This window comes from Benincasa hispida, chromosome 12 (assembly GCF_027475165.1).
Source record: "Benincasa hispida cultivar pf3 chromosome 12, pf3_genome.v1.1, whole genome shotgun sequence".
In the NCBI taxonomy this organism is placed as follows: Eukaryota; Viridiplantae; Streptophyta; class Magnoliopsida; order Cucurbitales; family Cucurbitaceae; genus Benincasa; species Benincasa hispida.
Window position 1 is genome coordinate 494,879 of NC_143489.1, and position 25,828 is coordinate 520,706.

General features: G+C 38.0%; 1 protein-coding gene across 1 annotated transcript; it reads right to left on the reverse strand.

Annotated features, from left to right (window-relative positions):
• Positions 1 to 249: 249 nt before the first annotated feature.
• LOC120067206 (Ribosomal protein S5 domain 2-like superfamily protein) lies at positions 250 to 19,896 on the reverse strand. The gene is made up of 4 exons (XM_039018708.2): positions 18,991 to 19,896; positions 1,923 to 2,363; positions 639 to 719; positions 250 to 528 (listed from the first exon to the last, which is right to left on the reverse strand). Exons 1-4 carry the CDS (start codon positions 19,568 to 19,570, stop codon positions 437 to 439), a joined length of 1,194 nt encoding a protein of 397 aa, XP_038874636.1. The 5' UTR covers positions 19,571 to 19,896; the 3' UTR covers positions 250 to 436.
• Positions 19,897 to 25,828: the final 5,932 nt, after the last annotated feature.

Genomic DNA, 25,828 nt, shown 5'->3' on the forward strand with positions numbered 1-25,828 from the left:
CTACCAATAGACAATTATTAAAACCTTAAACCAAACACCTCCAAAATGGTTAAGACGTTATAAAGTTGTGAATTAAGAAACCATTCCATTCGTAATGAGAAAATAGAAACAAATAACAAGTTAACAAACAATAATATAATAGAGTAATAAAAGAGAGTAGTAATACAATAAACTGTTCACTACATTCCAGTGAGAGAAAAGAATATCAAAAAGTAACCATCAAGCGATAGAAGAAATGCCCATGAGAGAGGAGTGAAACTCAATGGCTTAGTGCTAAATTTCAATAGTTATTTGCTACAAACAAGCAGGGTATTTGGAATAAACAAACTGTGGCTACGTTACAAAAACGATGCAGGAACCAACCTGTTTGTAAACCTTTGACCAATTTATTGCAGAAGAATAAAGTTGAAGTTCCATACAGATAAACATGTATAACCTAACGTTTAACCCATTGGAAGCTCTTTCTTGCTTTTGCCTTTCCTGGCTTCTTTCTTTCTACGACACGTGCATCTCGGGTCAAGAAACCAGCTACCAAGCAAATAGAAAAGAAAAATTTGATCAGTAAAATACACAAATATATACTTATGTATCATTCTCGTCATAGCTGACCAAGAAAAAGTGTAATCGTTTTATCTTACATGCTCGCAATGGAGGACGGAGATCGGGTTCCCAATTCTGCAAGGCTCTGCTGATACCCAACTGAATAGCTCCAACTTGACCTGAAGATTCAGAACTTTCACTCACTTGAAAACACATACGGCGAGAGTAGAGAGAAAGGAAGTTTGTACTTGGAATAGATGGAAACAAAAATAGCTGACTCTCGATGGCTTAGAGTCAGGATAAAACTCCAGAAAGCATATAAGCAGCAAAGTCGAAACCATAATGCATCCTTCCTAATATAGTCAAAAGCATAAACTTCTCCATCCAACCATTAGACTGAGAAGCTGGCAGTAATAGATCTTGTATTGATGACGAGAAAAGAAGTTATTAAGGTACTGCATCATCTGTTAATGACTAGCATAATTCAAAAGATACCCAGTTTTAATTGGCATATCATGTAAAGTAAAATCGATAAGATGATCAGACGCCAATATTAAAGGTGTATTAATGAAAACAGGTAAAGGAGGAAAGGCTTAGGTTGTGAATTAGATAAACGACCTACTTTTGTATCTAAGTCATGAAGAAAGAGAGTTGTGAAGTGAAAACGGGGAACTTATAGAATGGGAGTAAAAAAGAGAGTTTCTTTTGTGAACAGAGGTAACTCAGGTCTAGTAAAGAGGAGAGGTTATCATAAGAACAGGAGTTCTATGATGAAGCTCAAATTTATTTGAAGTTTTATGGCCGTGGAACATATTTGATGGTATGGAGTTCCATCTAAAAAATAATTGGTAATGAGAGGAGTAACCCATGTCCCTTGTTTTTTTCAATGTGAAATTCTCAATCGAACATAAAGCAAAGTAATTTATGCATTGTACATCAATCCATGGCAACAAACTTAAGCAGAGACTGATGTCTAATAAACATTTATTTTTGTCTCAATCATAACATATATACTTAGGCTTTTGTTTCAAATTCAAATTCTATGTTTGAATAGCAGGGTTTAATTACTTGCGATGAAATGAAATACTATATAATGAAACTGATAAGTTGCAAAGTAGTTGCAGAAGGAAAAAAAAAATTAAGAGAGCTTTTCATTAAAGAGAGATAAGTACACAGAATTAGACAATGCGATAACAGGTGTTAACCCACTCGATGCCAAAGGAGAACTAGTGACAAGAAATAATCACATATACGAAATAGTGACCAGATAATGGGCTACAGCAAGCAGAACACAAAAACCATAAAAACAAAATTTGAGAACAGACATAACCAGTATATAGATGTAACGAGAAGTGTTAAATGTTATTTAGATCTTAACATACCCGTTGTACCACCTCCTTTAACAGTACATTTGACATCCCAAAGGCCTAATGTTTTGGTCTCGGAGAAAGGCCGAAGAAGAGCAGCCCGACTATCGAGCATTGGGAAATAGACATCAAACTCTTTATCATTCACTATGAACTTGCCATCCCCTGGCTGAATCCATACACGAGCAATGCTGCATTTCCTTCTTCCCGTGCCATATGCTCTTCCTTTGTCATCTACCTGTCTCACTCTTGCTTTTGCAATCTCTTCTTGTTTCTGGCGCTCAATTTCAGCTCTTGAGGATTTTCTTGTGTTTTTCTCATAACGCATATCCTCTATTTCACTTAGAGGGGGCAACCCCTCAACCCCTTCCAAATCTTTCAAAGCTATCAAACTGTCTAGCATGTCATCGGTGATTCCAGATGCAGCAATAAGATCTCCGAATGCTCGATTAGGACCTGCAGTTGACATATTAAATGAACAACATAATTGATTTTTTTTAAGAAAAAAAGAAGTGAAATGTTACAGAAACGCATCCATGATCCACATTCCCAAACATCAACGAATTCACCAGAGTAATTAAACAAAAAGAATAGTTCTTTTATTACTTTTTATTATTATTAGTATTATTTGTTAAAACAATAGAAAATCGAGAACACTAGGTTTACGTGGAAAACCCTAGAACAGGGAGAAAAAACCATGATAGAGTCTCTTTTTATTATTTTAACATACAATGAAAGTTACAAAAGAAGCCATATTTATAGGTTCTAGCAAGCCCTAATATAAAAAAAGGAAATAAACCTAAGGTAAAGTAAAATACTAAAATACCCTCGGGGTTATAAACTATCAACAAAGCCCCTTATTTCTAACACTCCCCCTCAAGTTGGGGCGTAGATGTCAATCAGACCCAACTTATTAACATGAGTCAAAACTTTGTCTGAGTAACCCTTTGATAAGAACATCAATAACTTGTTGACTAGATGGAATATATGAAATACAGATACTGCCATTGTTCAGTTTCTCTTTTATAAAGTGTCTACCAATCTCCACATATTTCGTTCTATCATGTTGTACAGGATTATTGGCTATGCTTATAGTCGCTTTATTATCACAATAGAGCTTCATAGGTAAAACACTGTCTTGGTGAAGATCAGACAAAACTTTCTTCAACTAGATTTCTTCATAAATTCTCAAACTCATAGATCTATATTCAGCTTCAGCACTGCTTCTAGCAACAACACTTTGCTTCTTACTTCTCCAAGTAACTAGGTTACCCCACACAAAAGTACAATATCCAGAGGTAGACTTCTTGTCAATAACTGATCCTGCCCAATCAGAATCGGTATAAGCCTCAATGCATTTTCTGTCAATTTTTCTGAACATCAGACCTTTATCCGGAGAACTTTTCAAATATCTCATAATCCGATTCACAACTTCCATATGTTCAAATATCTGGTCTAGTGGGAGATGAGTAAATCAACTTTCCCACTAGATGTTGATACATCTCTTTATCAACAGGATCTCCCAGTTTTGCATTGAATTCAACAGGAGTGTCAGTAGATCTACATCCAATCATACCTGTTCCTTTTAACAAGTCAAGAGTGTATTTCCGTGGTGAGATAGAGATCCTTTCCTTTGATCTTGCTAACTCCATTCCAAGGAAATACTTTAGATTCCCTAGATCTTTTATCTTGAACTCGTCAGCCATTTTCTTTTTTAGCCTGGTGATCTCAACAGTATCATCTCCGGACAAGACAATATCATTACATACACAATTAGAACATCAATTTTTCTAGATACTGATCTTTTTGTAAACAACATGTGATCAGAGTATCCTTGAGTGAAACCTCGGGACTTAACAAAGGTAGTAAACCTGTCGAACCACACTCTCAGGGACTGTTTCAAACCATACAAAGAATTCTTGAGTTTACAAACTTGATGATCAAATTGAGCTTCAAAACCTGGAGGAGGACTCATATACCTCTTCTTCTAATTTGCCATTCATAAATGTATTTTTTACACAAGTTGATGGAGAGGCCAATCTTTATTAATTGCAACAAAAAGGACCCGGACCGTGTTTAACTTCGCTACAGGGAAGAAAGTCTCAGAATAATCTATTCCATAAGTTTGAGTAAACTCTTTTGCTACAAGTCTGGCCTTGTACCTGTCTAGAGTTCCATCTAATTTATACTTCAGAGTGAACACCCACTTGCACCCAATTGTTTTATGCCCTTTAGAAAGAGCTACAAGGTCCACTTATCATTATTTTCAAGAGCTCTCATTTCTTCCATGACGGCAGTCTTCCACTCAGGAATTTCCACAACAATTTGAATGTTTTTTGGTATTATTGCTATATAAAGGCTGGTAGTGAATGCCGTGAACTCAGAAGACAGATTACTGTAAGACAGAAAGCTATACATGGGTACTTGGTGCAGGACCTAGTGCCCTTTCTCAATGAAATGAGCATGTCAAGAGAGAGATCATAATCTCCTAGTTTGTCTGAATCCTCATCTACAATGGGATTTTGATTACATGCTCCAGCCTGAGGTTGAGTCTCACCTTCTTGTGTTTCTGTCGAAGTCTCATCACTGCTTGCAACCTTGGTTTTCTCTGGAACTAACATATCAGTCCTGTCATTCTCAGTCAAATCAACAATATCATCCTCAACACACAAGTTAGTGTTATCAGAGCCAGCAGTACCTTGAGCTTATGTTGGTTCAGATTCATAGACCGAAGCCGACAAAGTAGTAGGGGACACTATTTCCTTTCTAAGATTTTTCCTGTAGTAAGTTATCCAAGGGACTTGTTTAGTGGGTAGAACGGTGTCATGGGCACTCAGGATGGGTTCAGGAAGGAGTACGGAAGGTCAGTAGAGACTGAAGATGGGACTAAAGATGTGGACCAGTTAGTCTCTTCACTAGTACTCTCCCTCTAAAAATGACTAATGGGGAAGAAAGATTTATCCTCAAGGAACGTTACATCCATGGAGATGAAGTATTTTCGGGAAGAAGGGTGGAAGCATTTATAACCTCGCTAGTGAAGGGGGCCAATGAAGCACATTTCTGAGTACGAGGGGTAAACTTAGTTTGGTTAGAGCCATGACTATGGACAAAGGCAATGCACCCAAAAACCCAAAGAGGGACATCAGGAATAAGCCACGTGGTAGGGTATGATTCTTTGAGGCATTCAAAAGGGGTTTGGAGTTGGAGGACACGGGAAGGCATTCGATTAATAAGATGAGCTGCAGTCGGAACTGCATCCCCCCATAAGTAAGATGGAAGTGAAATAGATAGCATGAGAGACCGTGCACTCGAGGAGGTGACGAATTTTCCCTTTCAGCCACCCCATTTTGTTAAGGGGTTAGGCACACGAGCTTTGGTGGACAATACCTTTAAAGGACGAAAAATCACAAAGGGTATGATTAAGGAACTCACGACCATTATCACTACGAAGAATAGCAATTTTGGTGTTGAATTAAGTCTCAACAGTAGTGTACAATTATTGAAATATCAATGAAACGTCAAATTTATCGGTGAGGAGAAAAACCCATGTAAGATGGGTATGATCATCAATAAAGGTCACAAAAACATTTCCCCCAAGAGGTGGTAATACTCAAGGGACCCCAAACATCACTATGAATAAGGGTAAAGGGCTGAGAAGATTTGTAAGATTGAGAGGAAAAGGTGACTCTATGCTGTTTTGCACGAATGCACACATCACAAGATAGAGAAGAGACATCAACTTTATTGAATAAATGAGGAGATAAATATTTCATATATTGGAAATTTGGGTGACCAAGGCGAAAATGCCACAACATACAATCTTTTCCTGAAGTTGAAGAATAAGAAGACAACAAATTAGTCCTATAACAGTTCCTAAAGGAAGCATCATTATCAAGGAAATAGAATCCTCTATTGTGCCGGGTTGTGCCAATCGTCTTCCCCGAGCTTAAGTCCAAAAAGAAAACATTATCTGGTGAGAAGGCAACTTGACAATTCATATCTCTAGTTATCTTACTAATAGATAGTAAATTTTAAAATATGTTGGTTACATGCAGTACATTCTGTAAAGTTAAACCATCAAAAGGAGAAATATGACCCTTGTCTGCAATAGGAGCAAACGATCCATTTGCAATCCAAAACTTTTCATTACCAATACTCGGAAGATATGATAGAAAATTATCAAAAGATCCGGTCAAATGATTTGTGGCACCTGAATCAAGTATCCATGGTTTCTTCCCATTTATGTTGAGCTTAAGGATTGAGAGGTACCTAATTGAGCAACGGCCCCAAAAGAAGAGACACTAAGGTTACTTTGGCAATTTACCTGAGGTTGTGACTGTGAGGCACTCGCAGATTCACTCATAAGAGCCCAACGAGGATTGGGCTTGTCACTTGGAGGACTTCTTTTGCCATTCGGTGGTCTACCATGTAACTTCCAACACTGATCTTTCGTATGCCAGGATTTCTTGCAATGTTCACATACCGGGGTCTGTTTCCCATTTTTCTTGTCACTATCAAACCAGATAATTTCGAACTGAAAGCAACAGATACAGTCATGATGTTCATAGCACTGACCCTGTCTTCCTCTAGACGAACCTCATAGCACACTTCCATAAGAGAAGGTATAGGCTTCTGTCCTCGTATACAGCCTCGCACTACATCGAACTTGGAGTTCAAACCAGCCAGGAAATCATAAACACGATCGACTTCCTCAATCTTGGAATACTGGATACCTCCACAAGGACAAGCTCAAATGATTTCACGACACAGGTCCATCTCCTGTCAGATTAGGGACAATTTTTTAAAGTATGAAGTGACATCCATCGTCCCCTATTTGCACTCGTGAGCCTGTTTACGTAGAGTGTAAAGACGAGACGCATTCTGCCTTTTAGAATATAATTTCTGAACTGCATCCCAGATATCTCGAGCAGTCGCAGTAGACAACGGCTTCCCTATCTAAAGTTCCATACTATTAATCAGCAGTGATCAAAGCAGGGAGTCTTCTCTTTTCCAAATGCGCTCCTGAAGACCTCCTGGCCTAGGTCTTGGTATCTCACCAATTAGATACCCAACCTTGTGACACCCTTCAAGAGCCATTTTAATGGACTGAAACCAGAAGAAATAATTCTGACCATTCAATTTTTCTCCTGTAATTAACTCTAAGGAATTTCCCATAGATCCAGACAAATAGTTTGTAGTTGTTAAAACAGATAAAGGGGTTACTGAATTCTCTGGATATATCGATAGACTGAAAGGAATGTCAGAATTCACTATACTGGAATTTAAGTTTGTGGAAGCACCTAGGGCTGTCCCAAGAGCAACGATTTGTTGCTGAAAATTTGCCTGAAGATTAGCCAACTGTTGTTGAACCATTAGCGGAGATAAACCAATCGAACCTTGATGTTCATAACTAGGCGACAGATGATGAAGAAGGCCTGATGGCTACAGGTAGGTTATTTGCAGCTGGAAGGGAAAGGAGTCGGGGATTCCCAGTGGCTGCAAGGGGCTTGTTGCCACAGTAGGGGATTTACCTTTGTGGTAGGTAGACGACTCACCAATCTTGGCTTCAAGGTGTATGTTTCGACTATCGACAGCAAGGTTGGAGGGATGGGCAGCGGCGGCACTCGATAACAAGGGAGGAACGTCGGCAGCATTGTGAAAAAGAGCGGCAGTGCTAGGGTTTCCATCAAGGGGTTGCGACGGCGCTAGAGTTGGATGGATATGCAAGGATTGAAGATGCCGATCAATGGTGGCTTGGACGACAGTAGCGGCAGTGGTCAGAGGCCCCATCGACAACTATGGCGAAAGCGAGACTGGTGCAGAACTAAGGTTATCTTGCACCAGTTGGTTTTCGCCGATGGTGGTTAAGGTTTCATCACCACGCTCTGATACCATGTTAAAAGATAGAAAATAGAGAATACTAAGTTTACGTGGAAGATCCTAGAACAGGGAGAAAAAACCACGATAGAGAGTCTCTTTTTATTATTTTAACATACAATGGAAGTTACAAGAGAAGCCATATTTATAGGCTCTAGCAAGCCCTTATACAAAAAAAATAAATAAATAAACCTAGGACAAAATAAAATACTAAAATATCCTTGGGCTATAAACTATCAGCAAAGCCCCTTATTTCTACCATTATTATTATTTTGATAAGAAACAAGATATGTTCAACAAAAGACCCAAAAAAAAAAAAAATCAAAGAAGAACCTAGCGTAGCGGCAAGGGGTTGAGATTACCCCTCCCAAAAGCTTAATTAAAGAGAGTCTTTCAATTGTTAATAATCATCAAAAGAAAATAACTACAAAAGAATTTGGTGTGATTTGTGTACCACTGGTGTAAAACCAAAGGATAGAAAAAACTCTCAAATGATTTTATTTCTCCAAAATACTGACCCAACCTATTATTTATAGACAATGGTTAAAAACAAACTGTTTTACAAAGACTACCTGTAAATAAAGGGTAGTTGGTTAAGGTCTATTAGTTACAGCACCTAAAAATTAACTAACTAAACATTCTTATAAACTGATACATCAACCACACCACCAAGAAGTAATGTGTTGCACCAAATGCCAAAAGGAATGAAAGAATAAGTATTTATATTTAAAAAGCCTGCAATTTCTTTCCTTCTAAAGACACCAAAGAAGGAAGCAAGCTGCACATCTCTAAAGGACCGGAGATCTTCCCCCTACCGCCAAAGACCTTTCCATCAAGCCCTTCTAAAACAGCACACAAGGAAACCACATTTCAGCCTCAAACCGAGAGTGAAGAATAAAGTGATCCAACTATCCAAAGGTTCCCCCTGAAGATAGACAACAAATTGAGGGAGACATCGTCCAAATTTGAAGATTTCCTTTTCTCTGTTTTTCCCCCCTTTCTTTTTTATGAGGAACTGGACAAAATTCAATAAAGCACAAAAAAGAGCATCCTAGGGGCAAGGGGAAGAGAACTCCCCATCCCAAAGAAGAGTACCTACAAAAAAGCCCTCCAGTGCCTTGCGATCATTGAGGGGAATCAGTTACAAAAAAACAAAAATAAATAAATAATCTCATGACCGCGACACCACCAATATTCCAAAAATCGGGGAAGGACGTAAACTTATCTTCAATGGTTCTCCTATATCGCTCCAACCAAATACTCTATATAGTGGCGCGAAAGTCAATTTTCCAAAGAGCTTGACACTTTCCTTTCAAATTCCAGCCAAGGACTTCCAATATCCAAGCATCCAACAAGGAAGACAAACCTGGAGCCCAAAAGTTTCCAGCAAGCAATTCCAACTGTCTAACAAACAGGCCATTAAGAAATATATGGGCTATGACTTCCTCACTACTGTTGAATGTAGAAAGCAAACCGAAGGGGAGAAACAATTCCTCCCATTCTTCTTTTGCAGCATCTCTTGAGTATTTACCCTCTAGTGCACCTCCAAATCGAGCTGGATAGCTTCTGTATGAGGAACACTCTTTTCTCTGCAAGCTTCAAAAAGAGAAATCTAGTGGAGAAAGAACCAGAGGATTCCAACGACCATCTATTTGGATCAGCTCCTTTCCCAACCGATAATTTTGAAGCTTTCTTTGAAGCTTATCGTGGGTATTTAAATTTATGTAGGCTCGGTGTTTTTGAATGCCCAAGGTGCCCTTAGGCGCAATGGCTCTCTGGAGCCTAGGCACAAGGCGCACAAAAAAGATGCGAAATTTTTTTTTTTTTTTTTTTTGTGAGGCGTACAAAGGCACACTATATATAAAAATATTACATTAAAAAGAGAAGTATAATTGAAGTAGAAATATTGAGAAAAAAAAAAGGGGACCCAAAACACAAGAAATTTTGCATTTAGGTTTGGTAAACTTGATTCTTTTAATTAATAGAGAAGGAAAACACTTAATTATTACTGTTTTTTAAAATAATTGAAAAGCCCCAAGGCACAGGGCTTTGATCCTTGGGGCTTCACAAAAGGTGCGCACCTAAGGCGTGCCTTATTTTGTGAGCTCGCTTTTCCAAGGCAAGGTGCCAGACCTGCACCTTGGGCCTGGGCACGCGCCCAAGAGGGTTTTTTAAAACACTGTGTAGGCTAGGGACCATAAAAGATAATTTTAAAAAATAAATAATTCATTTAATTCTTATTGATGAGTTGTTGCAGCTTGATTTGGGCCATTTGGCAATACATACAAGTTCGTATCATTCTTCACTTGAAGATTTTTGTGCTTAGATAATTTTTCAAGCTCATGGTTTCAGTTGCTGAGGTGATATACTACCGATCCATGTAGTTCTCCTTGATGAGCAGGTGCAGCTTGATTAGGTGATCCATACAAATTCGTGTTATTCTTCATTTGAAGATTTTTGTTCTTAGAGCAGGTTTTGCAGCCGGAAGGATGTAGCTAGGTTTTTTTACTCTTTGCTTGTTTGTTCTTCATAGTTCTCATTGCTCATTTTGTATTACTATTACTGTTCTTCTTATCTCTTGTAGCCAGCATTTTGTTCCTTTTGCTTTTCTTTCTTTTTTTTCTTCCTTTAGGAGTTCGTATCCTTGAACATTTTTCTTCCTTTTTATTTATCAATAAAAGCTTTGTAAAAAAACAAGGTTCATCAAGCTTCCCATCTCTTTATCGGAGAGTGACACCTAATCCCCAGTCACACGTTTGTAGTATCCATTCCAACAATAGACAATGAGAAAAACTTTTGGTTTAAATACAATTTTGGTCCCTATATTTTTTTTTTTTGTTCATTTTGATTCTTGTACTTTCAAAATGTTCATTTTAGTCCCCATACTTTCAACTTTGGTTCATTTTAGTCCCTATACTTTTAAAATGTTCATTTTCGTCCTTGTACTTTCAACTTTGGTTCATTTTGATCCTTGAACTTTCAAAAAGAAATCATTTTGATCTCTTAAAAATAAAATGAAAATAAAAATGAAGGGACTAAAATCATCACTTTTTAAAAGTACACGGACCAAAATAACCAAAATTGAAAGTATAAGAACCAAAATGAACATTTTGAAAGTATAGGGACCAAAATGAACAAAAGTCGAAAGTATAGGGACCAAAATGAACATTTTGAGAGTATGGAGACCAAAATGAACCAAAACCAAATATACAGGGACCAAAATAATATTTAAACCAAAAATATTATAACCAAAATTTTTCAAACGGAAATAGCATAAATATCCAGCAATCTTAGAGCTAAGGTCACTGGTTCGCACCACTTATCTTCCCAAAATTATTCTTCTCCTATTTTCCATAATGAACTCAAATAGGATGGTTAAAAGTCAATAGGACACTCTTTTCCCCATATTAAAAATTGACATACTTAGCAAATAAAGATGGTTAATAATCGGTAAGAATATGAAAGCAGAGAGCATCCACACAAATGGTGTCAGGCTGCCGGCCAAGCAACATAACTATAACCATTTCATTTTTTTTTTCTATTATTTGACAGGAAACTCAAATTTCCGATGGATATTTGGAAAGTTACAAACTAGAAATAGTAAAGAACATATCAAGAAAAACCTCCAAAACCAAAACCAAGCAAACTATAAACTGAAAAAGTACAAAAAAAAAAAAAAAAAAAAAAAAAAAAAAAAAAAAAAAAAGAAGAATTAATCTAAGAAAATGAATAACTATGAAGCACTATGGATAGAGCGCTCTAGAGAACCCACAAAAACTTTCACTAAATTAATGCTTTCCTCCCAAGGGGTACTTTTGTCCATGAAAACCAGCCTAATTATTTCAAGACGTACTCCTCAAGTCAAAAACTTAACAGTATCAACCCATATCACTCAGCCCTCAAATTTCTGTCCCATAATTGCGTGCAATAACAATAATGAAAGGGAAGGTGATCTTCTCCAGCATTAAAACAAGGTGGACAGAAACTAAGATTTCTCGGAGATTTTCTTGGAATTTTGTAGCTGCAGCGAAACTTCCAAGAAAAAACAATGAAGAATCGTCATTTACATCTTTTGGACTATTTAACCTACATAAAGCTGAAACAAAGGGATTTCTGTAAGAAAGTTACTCCACTGATCTCATTAAAGAATAATTTAACTGAAAAAGAACCTAAACTCTCCAAATTCGAGCATCTTTTCATTTTACTTCTAGAACGAGATCTTCATAATAGTTCCAATATTCCAAAATAGCCTGTTCTCTCTTTTAAACCTCTTCTATCATATACTTCCTAGGAGTTTGCATCAACCACCAGCATGTTTCTCTGAATTGCTAGCTCTTAATTCTTGGAAAGCGGAGAGTTAGAAGCTGATAGTTTACCCAAGAATCCTTCCACAGAATTTTTCTCAACTTTTCTTTTTTAATGAAGGAAACCATATCTTCACAGAGAAATGGAAGGATATGCAACTTGGGATCCTCTCCTCCATGAGCTCCCAGGCAAAAATCTAACCTCTTTTAGGCCCTCACCTCCATAGAAAAACAGAAAGGGTTTGGATGGGAAAACCACACGAGAGGGAAAATAAATAACTAGCAGAAAAACCCACCTGAAGGTTTGAAGTTGGGCTCCAAAAGAGAGTATTCCTAGAGCCAGGATGAAAACATGACACTAGTAAGGAAACGAAAGAAATTGAAGAGGGGAAAAGTGACCAGGATGAAAACATGACCCTAGACTATAGAGTAGATTTGAAAGAAGATAGGGAAAAGTGACCAGGGAAAAGAAACAAAACGGGAATCTCTGTACCAACCATCTTCCCAAAAAAAATATCCAAACTATTAGTTTAAAAATGAATTAAAACTAAAGGACGTGTTGTTCAAGCCCAGGAATTGAAACCAGTTTAGAAGGATGAGCCCCATATTTACTCATAATCTAAGAAGAATAGACACATAGACAACAATACAGGTTACTAACACATGACACGTCAATTTCTTAAAAACAAAACCAGGACGGGCCGCAATTCAACAATTTTTCACTTTTGTTTAGGGTTGGCCATTGTAGCATAAGCCCAGGAATTGAAACCAGTTTAGAAGGATGAGCCCCATATTTACTCATAAATCTAAGAAGAATAGACCCGTAGACAACAATACAGGTTACTAACACAAGACACGTCAATTTCTTAAAAACAAAAGCAGGATAGGGGCCGCAATTCAACAATTTTTCACTTTTGTTTAGGGTTGGTCATTGTAGCATATAAATGAGCTCTCTCATATGAATTTTTTCTTAGTTGTGAATGGTTTTCTACAATTCTACTATGGCAAATTAACAAATGTTTCTTTTTTACTTCTCTCTGTTGTCTCCAAAGGAGCATATTCACATGTTTGTGACGTGCCTAGCAAACGATGACCCTTATGCTGCAAAGGATAAGATAACATCCTAACAGCCTAGCTAGAAAGAACTTCACTGTGAGCTCTCAGATTACCTATACCCAAACTACCCAACTTGGATAGTCTTGAAACAACCTCCTTTTCTAATCAAGTGGGAATCCTTCCCTCCTTGAGATTCACCCATATAAAATCCTTATGGTCTTATCCAACCTACAACTACTGATGGAAGAAATTGTAAACAAAGATAGGAATTAGATAGGAATTCCACAAAATACTACTAATAAGAGTCAACTTATCACCCTTAGAGAAGAGAGCATTTTTTCACTTCTGGACTCTGGACTTTTTCAACTAATGAATTCCAAAACGACAAACAAGATGTGGAATGCACATAAGAGGAAGCTAAGGATAGATAATAGGCATATTAAAAACCAAGCAACTACAACAAATGCCCATCTAACCAACTTAGTTGAATCACAATTAATTCCCACTTCCAAACTTTTTCCCTAATAAACTTGAATCGTGAAACGAGTTCAAATACTGCCAAAATAGAATATCATGTCAAACCAAATTGAAAAGGAGAGAAATAGAATCAATCCTTTCCGACCCACAAAAGCCCTGGATGGCATCCTTGTTCATTTCATCCCAATGGCCACTACCTACTAAAAACAGCGACTATAATACAAAAGAGGAAGGGAGAGAGAGCATTAACTTGCCTTACTCCTAGACACCTGGGACGACCTACTCCTAAATTGACCATTGACCAAAACAATAAAACTAACTGATTTGCGGTAGTTTCAAATAAAAAATCTTCACTTAAACCCAATATCACCCTTTCTACCACAAGAATTTGTCTAGAAAATCTCAAGCTACGTGAACATAAGGTTTCTCAAAATCTATCTTGAAGATAGCCCCCTCCTACGTACAAGCTAGTACTCATCAATTGCCTTGTTGACAGTAAGGATTTTATTGATAATTTGTCATCCAAATAAAAGCACTCTATTAGTTGGATATGATGAGGGTGCTATGGGGGTGTCAGCCTAGTTGAGATGCCTCAGTGCACCTACCGATCCTTTGGTTTCCTAATTGATTTTTTTGTATTTGCCTTTATTATCAAAGTACTCATCTCTTGTACTATTTTTATTGATTAATAAAGGTTGTTTCCTTTTCAAAAAAAAAATAATAAAAGCACTCAGAAACTTTGTTAGGGAGGACCATCTAAATCTATCAAGAAACACCTTAGCAACCTTATAGCTGGTAATAAGACTAACAAGTCTAACATCCTTAGCTCTATATGCAATCACCTTTTTAGGGATAACACAAATGAAGGTTTCATTCAAGGATGAAGTAATGATTCCACACTTGTGAAACTCAATTAAAACTTCACCTATATCTTCCTTGATGAGCTCCCAATTCTCTTGAAAGAATGCCATAATGAAACCATCAAGGTCTACTGCATCATCACTCTCAAGACTAAAGACCACATTCCTAATCTCCTTCATCGCGAAAGAGGCATCCCAACCCTAATAAAATGTGTCATTAATCTAAACCTTCTAAAAAAGCTATCAATGACAAATCACTTTTGCGTTTGACTTTCAACTATAAGTATTTCTTGGTCGAGCATTTGTGCCAAAAATATTGTGTGTGCTTTTCAAAATAAGACGAATTTAGGAGAATGTGCTTTTAACCAAACAAAAAGCACTCCTAAGCATAACCTTAAGAAAAGATAAGATGCCCTCCCCAACTACTTCATCCCAGCCACCACCTGACCATTTTCAACCTCCTCAAGGGAGGTAATGGCAGCCTTATTTCTCCTCATGCATGCAATTCAATGGAAGAGAGAGTTTGTGAAAGAAAGAGGTACAAAGTCACCCAACTTTTTTAACCCACCTCACCATGGCCTTTTGTCTCAAACATGCACCATTACTTATTTCGATTGAAAAATACCTAACAAAAGGAACTTTCTTTTTGTGTGTGTGTGTGATAAAATCAACAATTTTCATCGAGAAGAATGAAAGAATACAAGGGCATGCAAAAAAATCAGTCCACAAAACAACTTCTCTACAAAAAGGGGTTCCAACTAAGTAAGATGTGTCCTAAAGAGTAATTACAAAAAAGCTTTGAAACTGAAGCCCTACAAAAACATGAAACCTCACCCGAGACCAAACCTCATTAAGGTCCATATCCCTACCCCTGAACACCCTATCGTTCCTTTCCCTCCAAATATCCCACAAAACAACACACACTCCAGTAAACCACAAAAAGCGGCATTTCTCTCTAAAAGATAAATGAAGGAGGAACTCCCCAATCGTCTTCAAAAGTTGAAGACAAGAAGGGTGTTCAGGAACTCCCCTGACCACCCTTCTTGTCTTCAAAAGTTGGAACGGTTCTCCTTCCAAAGACCCAGACAAGGGCGCTAATAGCATAGTTCCATAAAATTTTAGCAAGTCATCCATTTGATTTTTCAGAAAACGTCTCAAGTCATTTGGTTAAATGGGCTTCATTCTCGTCTTCAGGTTTCCCATCCAATACATATCTATAAATTTAGAAATCTGAAAGTGTAAACCCCTAAACCTATTTTACTAATTAATTGTGTTTAAGTTTCTATGATTATGAGTTAATGGTATTTATGTAGTTGAATGTTATGTAAAGTATGTTATGATTGTGTATAATGTTTAAACGAGGAAAATTTCCTAAGTGTTAGGAAGGTGAGATCTTAGGTTGTAAAAGGCAATTGACACTTGGGAAACTTGAGAGCATAAAGCAATGGAAGTTAGCCGTGTGGCAAAGTTGGAAAAGGGCAGAAAATTTCCTAAGTATGAGTAGTTAAGCTCTCGGGTGTGATAAAAGAACTAACACTTAGATGGAAACCAGAGGACTAGATGTGACTATGCGGTTAAGGGTCCAAGGGACGAAAATGGGTTAGGTCTAACAAGAGGCATGTGTCGATGGTCATTTTGGGGGGTTGGCAAAGGCCAAGATGGAGGGAATGCGAGCAGCTAAGTTTGCCTAGCATTAAGTGATACTAAGGAGATTAATAGATTTGGTCCAAGGCAAAGGTTAGGAGGCCACAAGGTGCACGATGGCCGGAAGGCTTAAAGGCTTAAGCATGTGGCTATCCAAGGGTTATGCAATGGCAAGGAGTGCTGAGGCACAAGTAAAGGTTAATGAAGGCGTTGATGAGTAGCAGGCCTAAGCACGAGCGCCTAAGACAAGCAAGTGTATGCACGGGCTAGTGACGCAGTGACCAAGGGAGTGCAGCACTATTTGAGTACGTGTTGGCTAGAAGGGAGACTTGCATGGACACAGGCCTATGTGGTAAAAGGCTTAAGCACCCAACTTAATCACCCAATTAGAGGGCTAAGTAGCCTAATTAGAGGCCATAAGTGAGCTTAGTGCGCCAGGTGTCATCTTAGGGATGCTATCTGATCATGTAGCCCTTAATATAAAAGGAAGTTAGAAATGAGGAACTCGATTTGGGCATTCTACTTGTGCTAAAGAAGGAGAGTTACTACCAACCTGAAGCTTGAACAGTGAGGAAGTTAATCCAGGGCAATCGGTGGAAAATTCTTATGGAATTGAGCTGAAAGTTGAAGAATTCCTCAAGTGCTCGAGATTCTTAGGTTAATCGAATAGGTTGTAAAGATTGACGAATTCCAAGCTCGTGGAGAGAAATCAGCCGCTGGAATTTTAAGATGTCTAGGAATAAGTTCTTAGAAGGAAGTTTCATGAGATAAAGTCTGGAAGTTAAATTATTCAAGCTGGAAATTAAATTTGGAATTTTTGGTTGGGTGAACAAGCAGGCAGGCAGTTGCCACCCAAGCATAAGCAAGCAGCTAACTAGTCTGAGGTCAAGTGTGGGCAAGTGCGCGCATAGGCGAGGGTATGCGATAGAGTAAGCAGGCACTGGCCAAAGTGTGCATGTAAGGTGCGCGAGAGGCTGTGTGCAATGGAAGAGGCGCACTGAGGGTTGCGGCCATGAGCGCCCATCGCATAGGCGAGGTAGGCGCATCCTAGTGCCATTGAGCACCTATGTGCGGATTGCTACCTAATCTAACTAATCGGTTAAGGATGGTAATGCGTTGAGTACCTATGTGTTGGGGATGCATCGAGTAAAAAGGAATAAGATGATGCATTGAACTAGATTTGGACTTAGTATATATTAAAGCTGAATAGTGAAGTTAAGCTCAAGAGGGAGCTAAAGGCATCACTTATTATTTTTACAGGAAAAACGCATACAGGAGAGGCCTACAACCCTTTGAGGAAGCAACTCAAAGACAATGATTGACTAGCTTTCAAATGTTTACTAAGTGTTCTACTAATAAACTTACAACGCATAGTTAGTTTTAACTTGATTTTCTTATTGCATGATTTAAGTATTGGAAATTGATGTTGAACACATGATCTATAGTTTAATGACAGATTTTATATATAATTTCCATGCATTCCAATTAAGCTTTATGCCATATTTTAGCATGAGACTAAGCTCTTCAAGAATTTCCTATAGCATGTTGAGTATGTTGTTTTATAATAAAGATTCATGTAAAGTTAAAATGTTTTACGCTTTGTATGAAAAACCTACTCCTGGACACTAGTACAGAAGGTATAGTAAGGTACCAATTACATGGAGATCCTTGCTACCGAAGGTATGGTAAGGTAGGTAGGTAAGGTAGGTAGGATCCTATTTAGTTCTACGTGCACGTAAAATCTATGTTATCGACGTTGAGATCGAGCATGACTCTCTCTCAACTAAGGTTATTAGGAATTGAGCAAAATGACTCTCCTACATGCTTAGGTAGAGGAGTAGGGTACTTTGCAAGAAATGATGATGAGTTTTATTTCAAGGTTTTTATATGCCATGTTTTCATTTTTCCAGCTTAATCTTAAATGTTGTAAATGGAATTGTAAATTTTTTATGAAAAGCACGTTTATGTTATTCTTGTATGAAAGCATGTTTCTTAAAATAGTTACTCACCGGGCATTTTAAGCTCATTCTTTTAAATGTTTTCTCTCCTCAGGTAGCAGTCAACGTCCTAAAGCCTAGAAGATCTGACAGTCAGTCACTACTCAGGATCATCCAAGGATTTGAAGTCTAGGTGGTCCACTTGCTATGTTTAGACCCAAGTTTCATCTGTACATGTCATGGGGAAAAGGGTAGAACTTGTGTCGAACTGTTGTTGTATTAAACTTAAGTTTCCAGAACCTATTAATGTATGTTCATTTGGTAACTGTTTAGCAGTATATATATATATATGTGTGTGTGTAGTGGTTTGATGATGAGGTTATGGTGGTTTGTAGAGATTATGAACTGCTAATCAAGTTTATCAAGTGTTAAGGAGATAGGTTCATAGGAACAGGTTGGTTAGTAGTCGTCATAAGAGGGTTGACAATTGTTGTCTTCACATTCTTTATCAGATTTAGAAGATAATCTGGGAAGGGATGCGACAGAAAGTCTAGTGTGTACAATATTAAAGGGCGCGAAGGGCACATCAGCTAATATACATCACAGAAGAGTAAAGAACCAATAAAATTAACAAATGACAACCTTTAAACCACTGCACCCGAAAAAATTAAGTAAAAGTTCAATGGCCTCAACCCTCTATCTTTGCCGTTCTCAAGCTAAACGCAAAAGCTACGAGTAAGAGCATTATTATGAATATGAATTGCCTCGACCAGAATAACCATCATAGAATCAAATAATCTGGAAGACGCCAACATTTTACGAAACTGAATCAAACAATACATACATACCAGAATTAGAAACCCATTCAAATGCATAATTTGTTGAACTTGAAATACAGTCTTCTCAATCTAGGGAGAGAAAAGCTTGCCTTTAAGAATAGCAGTGAGTTCCTGCTCCTCCTTTTCCAGCTTCCTTGCATCCTCACTGCTCTTACTATCCACTTCCTTAGTCTCGTCGCTGGATTCACCAATTTCGACTGCAACCTCCTCAATGTTGAAGACATCACTTTTTTCTTCCTCTACCAGGCTCCACGGCTCGAATTTTTTCGCTGTAACCCATTCATTATCACCATCGCCGTCTTTATTTCCTCGAACTTCCTGCTCCATGCTGGCAAAAATATCCCCTTCGGCACCCTGATCCTCGCCCTTCGAACTCACCCATGAATCGTCGTTTCCCGGAGCAGAGTCGTCCTCCGCAATGCTGTCAAGGTCGTCAGCTTCCTGAGTGAACAATTGGTCGAAATTTCCGTCGTTTTCCTGTGAAATTTTCCAGACATTGCTCGTCGGTTGGTCTCTGCTTCCACTATTCCTATTGTTATTACTTCCATTGTTATCGGTGGAGAATAATCGGAGAAGGAGATGAAAACTAGGAGTTTGAGCTGGTGGTTTAGTGGAAATCAAGCCGAGTAATCTGAAATGGGAGGGTTTCGGAAGTAAACGGGAAAGCATGATGAAACAAAGATAGCTGAAGAGAGAAGGCCGCAGCACCGCTGAGTATTTTGAGAGAGAGGAGAAGACTTTCGTGGGGTAGGGGAGACTACTAATGATCACGGGCAGATCTAAACGGCCGTGAAGGAGAGAGAAACGACGAGAGACGACGGCGAGCAACGGCGGCGAGGGGTAGTCGCAATAGAGGTGGCTCTGAAAATGTGAAGAGGCGGCATGAACGCTGGTGTGATGAGAGACGAGAGTTTAGAAGGGTTTTTGCCAAAACGAAGAATTTTGCAAAAGGAGAGTGATCCAAAATTTGTTTTTAGGCATCCCTATGCCCTGTTACCAATTTTCTTTAGAAAAAAAAAAGTTTTATCATATAACATCATCCATAATAAAAAGTTACATTTTACCAAAATGACTATAGGTAACATATCTTAATCCTAAATGAGTTAGTTTTATACCATGAGAGTAGTTACATTTTACCAAAATGACTATAGGTAACATATCTTAATCCTAAATGAGTTAGTTTTATACCATGAGAGTGGTCCTTTGATTTGCATGAGAGTGGTCAGATCGTCGACTCCATAAGCCTATCCTTTTGGGATTCGTCTAATTGGAGAGTTAGGAATATAGCAAGAGAAAATTCACTCCTTCTCCAACGTTTAGATAAATGGATTGATTCCAATGTCACACCACACCCTCTCCTGGAGAAGGGTTTGGTTATAGTTAGACTATGATTTATTGATAAAGGGATTAGTGGTACTTAAGGAGTTAGATGTAACTACATGAACAAAATGATAGTTTTGGCTCAGCTGTACATAGGAGGAGAAATATATTTGTAGTGCGAATACTGCAGTTATCAATCTTTAGTGGAGTGTCCGATAGTTAATGGATCGTGAATAATTTAATTGATGAGTTTAATTAATTATTCACATATCGTTGGAGCTTCAAGCTACAAGTCCGTGAGGTCCCCTCGGTAGCTCAACAGAATTTAATGAGAATCTGTTTTTGAATTAATTTTAATTGTTCAAATTAATTGAGGGATTTAATTAATTATATATGATATAATTAAGTTAATATAATTATATGTGATATAATTACTATAATGTATTTGATACATTATAATATTAAGTATTTATGAGAAAAATAAATATTTGAATATGATTCAAACATTAATTATATGAATTGAATTCATATCATTAAATTTAATATAAATGTGATTTATATTAAAAGTCATTGGTGAGAGAAAGAAAACCATAGGTTATATTGTATATGATATAATATTAAAACTATAGGTTGTATAGTATATTTGATATAACATATAGTTTAATATATATTATATGATAAGGTAGTTATCATATGAATATATGTTAAATTATTTATTAAATAAATTAATTTATCTAGTTTAGTTTATTTATTTTTTTGAAAATTAATTATGGGAGGGAGTTGACTCCCCCCCCCCCCCCCCCCCTTCTTTCTCTCCATCACATAGGTGGAGTTGGTGGTTTTTCTCTTCATCTCTGTGTATGGAAAGATACAGAGAGAGAATTCTCATAATCATGATTTTCTCACCTTGCTTCTTTGTAATTCCCTCACCAAAATAGCCAGAGCCCCACATCCTCTATATTCTCACCTAGAGAATACCAAGGTTTTCTTCACGGTGGTGCCCATTTTGGAGTTCGAGGGATTTGTTCAATTGAAGAACTATTCTTCAAAGGTAAGGGTTTTCTAACTCATTTTATCTTTTTGTATTCTGTTTTTCAAGTATGTTCTGTTTATTGAATTAAATGCATAATTTTCATGTTCTTCTCCGTAAAACTATTGTTCTGTGAAAAATGGGAAATTGGAACGCTCTTATGTTCCGCTCAATGACCTTTCAAAGGGTTCCTTCAATTGGTATTAGAGCCACAGGTTTTTTCCCAATTTTTCCTAATTTTCAAAATGGTTTTTACAGTGTTGGTGGATAATTCATTATGTTTATTCATATGATGAATTATGTGTTCAGTGGTTTACATTTAATGGATGGTTTCGGGATTGGATGTGTTAGATTTGTTGTTTATTTACAAATTTTGTTTTAAAGGCCCATGTTTGTGAGACATAATTTGCTATCGAGTCTATATTGATTGCTCTTGAATCATTCGTGGTGATTTCTGCCCGGATTCTGGAGAAAATGAGGCGAAAAACGATGGAGTTTCGAAGCAGTTTGAAACTGTACAATAGTGTTGCGACGCTGCGATGTGGCGAACGAGGGAAAACTTCGTAGCGTCATGTTAGGACTGTGAAACCCATATCTCAATTTCCCTATTTAAGCAAGTAATTAAGACAATTAACTAAGTATAAGTTAATCCTATGTTGAAGAAAAGGAAAATTCTAAGTGTTTGAATAGATTTGTTTAATTAGTAAAAATTTGGCTAAGTATGAAGTCAAAAAAGAAACCATGCATTTGGGGTTAGGAAACATTAACGCATGAGGCTCTAATGAAACTAAGTTTGTAGAGGTTATAAGAGATTAAGCCTTGAAGCCAAGTGTGTCGGGTGAAGGAAAGCCATGCGTTGGACAAAGCATGTGGCAACCAAGTTTTGGAGGTTAGCATGCATGCGGTAGAATCAGGTATGCGCGAGTGTGGGCACTGGGCGTTGGAGTGTTGTGCACGCAGACGATCGTGTAGCTACATGTGGCACTACACGATGAGCTACACGATAAGCATAAGTGCTAAACGATAGCACTAGATGATAGTGCTAGACGATAGCACTAAACGATAACGCTAAACGATGAGCTTGGGCGCTAGGCGATAAGTATAGACGCTAAACGATGCATTAGGCGCAAGCGCTAGACGATGGCGCTACACGATAAGCGGACGCGCTAGATGATGGACATAATGCGTTAGACGATGAGCAACAGTGATAAATATGCGATGAGCGACAATGAGATCGTTAGGTGATAAGCGACAGCGAGAGATCACTAGACGATGGAGCTATGTGATTGGGTGTAAGTGCTATGTGAGGGGCGCACTATTGGAATAATTTAGGAAGAGGTTTTGTTTTATTTTAATTATTAAGGATGGATGGGTTTGAACATAAAATCATACGTTAGACATAACTGATGTGTTTGCTCTCATGCTTCTGAGATCATGCGTCAGAATGATGATGCATTAATCTTAGCATGCAATGACCACGCGTTCCTATCACAAGTTTTCTTATGCTTGCGCCAAGTATAACACAAATGCAAGTTTCTCGGGTAATCTGAGGTCGAACACGGGGACTTGTCACTCAATAATATTTGTGAAGTGATGTGTTTGAGGTGAGGAATAAGAATAAAAGACAAGCGAAGAAAGTTTAAATGACTTATACACTACTCCTACTTCTAGCTAAATAGATTGAGCAATATGAAGTTTACAATGAGAATAGGTAGAAACACAACAACCAATAACGCATAGTAATGTTTACTATCTTAAATCGTCCGAATAATCCCAGCTCATTGCACTGAATAGGTAGAAACACAACAACCAATAACGCATAGTAATGTTTACTATCTTAAATCGTCCGAATAATCCCAGCTCATTGCAATAATGCATCACACCTCTCGGTGGTCAGCCACATGACTATATCTCTATAGTGCATAGTTGCATTGAGCATAAAATTATGCCTATCTCTAGGAACAATGCGAACCTTGCTTAGTGCGTTTCATCTCTTACCTTCTTAGGCAGTTAGACGCGGCTATTTAACTTATAGACAAGCAATACAACATCCCATAGACAAGTGTTGCTACAACCTTTCACCAAGCAAAGAGGATTAACTCACTATACTCGCACAATGCACACCTCTCGATGGGTTACTTCATGCGTCCTATCTCTAGGCTACACGATTAAGCATGCGATTGACTTTGATAAATAAACGCTGAAGATAAAATATGACAGAGATGAAGATGATGAAGAAGACGATAATGAAGGAATTAAGATTTGCATTGATCACAAAATATCTTAATATCTCAAGCTAAAATGTAATACAATACAGAGATTAAAAGGGAGATGAAGGAATCTGCGTCAAGGCTGCCGGTGGTGCCATGGTTGAATGGTGGAGATGTCTCTCTCGAGCTTTATCTCCAGCGAATGCTCCGATCGTCACTCAGTCTGGGTTGTGGAGATGAAGAATTCTCATTGGAAATCTCTTTCAAGCTCTCCTCTATGATCACAAACTTCTGGCACGAAATAACGCATAATATTGGGTCAGTGAGGATTTAGGTGCTAATCGATGCAAAACTCAAATTTTCATAAATTCTAAGTATTATCACTGCGTTTTCTATCTATTAACCCTCATAATTCTAAATAAAAGGCTTATAAAACTGGCATTTCTACCAGTTATCACCTCTCCCCCCCCCCCCCTGGAAACTTAGAATCATGCTTGTCCTCAAGCATGCGTTACACTCAAGAAATTCTTGACTCACCTTTCGGCGTTCCTTTACAATGACCAGCTTTTCAGAATATAATTAACTCGTACCTCTAACCATGGCTGCAATGCTCTCCTCTACTTTGGGTGCTTCTTCAAAGAGATCTTTTCTAAGTTGAAATTTGGCAAGCCCTTGCTAAAAAACTTTTAATTCATTCTCCGCAATTTTGTGTTTAGCTCATGAGAATGCGTTCGTTCAAAACAATTCAAGCTTATGCATTTACTTATTTGAATGCGGCGTTGAACCTGGTTACGCTCTTTGTTTTGGCTTACCCCCACGTGTGTCATGCGGGCATCCAACTTTGGTGGCGTTCCATATTCAACTCAACTCATGTCTTGTTTTATTTAACTTGCGCCAAACAAAGAAGTTGCGCTGATGTGTCGATCCTGGCGATTTACCTTCGTTTTGGCTTGCCCCCACGGGTATCATGCGGACATCCAACTACGAGTAAATGCCTTTCACAGCTCAACTCTTATCAACATGGGTTTCCCCATTGCATTGACAGTGGAGTTGTTATTTTCAAAAAGCTCTTCTTCTTCTTCTTCTTCTTCTTTTGAAGGAAATAACCGCAATGTGATGAATGCAATTCTCCGAGACCGCTGCCACCCCCCAAACTTAGAGGGTGCCAGCATTCTCATTGCAAGCTAAAAACAAACTTAATAGGAATGTGATAACAAATGTTTGAGCAAGGGTTTGCACACAATACAACTATAGACTTTCACAATTTGAAGAATCTATTAAAAGTATGGGGTGCCTTGCGATACTAGTTAGAGGACGCGGTGAATTATTTGTACCATTATAGACGCACCGCAAAGAACCGCAGTCAAACAAGGAGAATTCCAAAAGGCTAATGCATAAAAGATAACAAGAAAAGAAACTTAAGTAGAATAATGCATACAACAATGCGTTGGGGTTCATGCGATTGAAGCCACGCGTTTGAAGGATGTGGAGGATTCTTCCATTGTAACTGTGCACCGAGGAGAGTTATTATCGCACCTATAAGGAGCAAACGCACCACAACCAAGGAAGCATCCGCATATCCAAAATAATAATAAATAAATATAATAAACTAAACTAAAAAAGCAATGTAAAAGATAGAGTAGAAGACGTCCCTGGAAAAATTAGAGTGTTGTCACCACAAGGAGTCTCCCATGCAAGAGATGCTTTTCAACTGCTTGGGTCAAGGGGGCTCGCCCTGACCATTGGAGCTTCCAGCAATTGTTGGACGCATGATGGTTAACATGCGTCTAAGACTGCTTCCAACTCATGCGACAGATAGCCTTTCTATTTCAGGGTCAATATTTGACTTTCGACGCATCGCCTATACTTCAAATATTGTTTGCAACTTCGTCGCACAATCTACAATACGCCTAAGATTGAAAGAGTGCCTACGAAAACACAAAAACTTCGCAAAACATTAGCTGCCAAGTCCCTGACAATGGTGCCAAAAACTTGTTGGGATAATTTAGAAACGGGTTTTGTTTTATTTTAATTATTAAGGACGGATGGGTTTGAACATGAAATCATGCGTTAGACATAACTGATGCGTTTGCTCCCATACGTCTGAGGTCATGCGTCAGAATGATGATGCATTAATCTTAGCATGCAATGACCATGTGTTCCTATAACAAGTTTTCTTATGCTTGCGCCAAGTATAACACAAATGCAAGTTTCTCGGGTAATCCGAGGTCGAACACGGAGACTTGTCACTCATAATATTTGTGAGGTGATGCGTTTGAGGCGAGGAATAAGAATAAAAATCAAGCGAAGAAAGTTTAAATGACTTATACACTACTCCTACTCCTAGCTAAACAGATTGAGTAATAT

Bases quoted from the DNA above. Each gene is read 5' to 3' on its own strand.
- LOC120067206 (XM_039018708.2), bottom strand. From the start codon at position 19,570: ATGCTTTCCCGTTTACTTCCGAAACCCTCCCATTTCAGATTACTCGGC. The intron at 720-1,922 runs GTATGTTAAGAT...CTGAATCTTCAG, and splicing joins TAAAGGAGGTGGTACAACGG to GTCAAGTTGGAGCTATTCAG. The intron at 529-638 runs GTAAGATAAAAC...TTTGCTTGGTAG, and splicing joins CCGTCCTCCATTGCGAGCAT to CTGGTTTCTTGACCCGAGAT.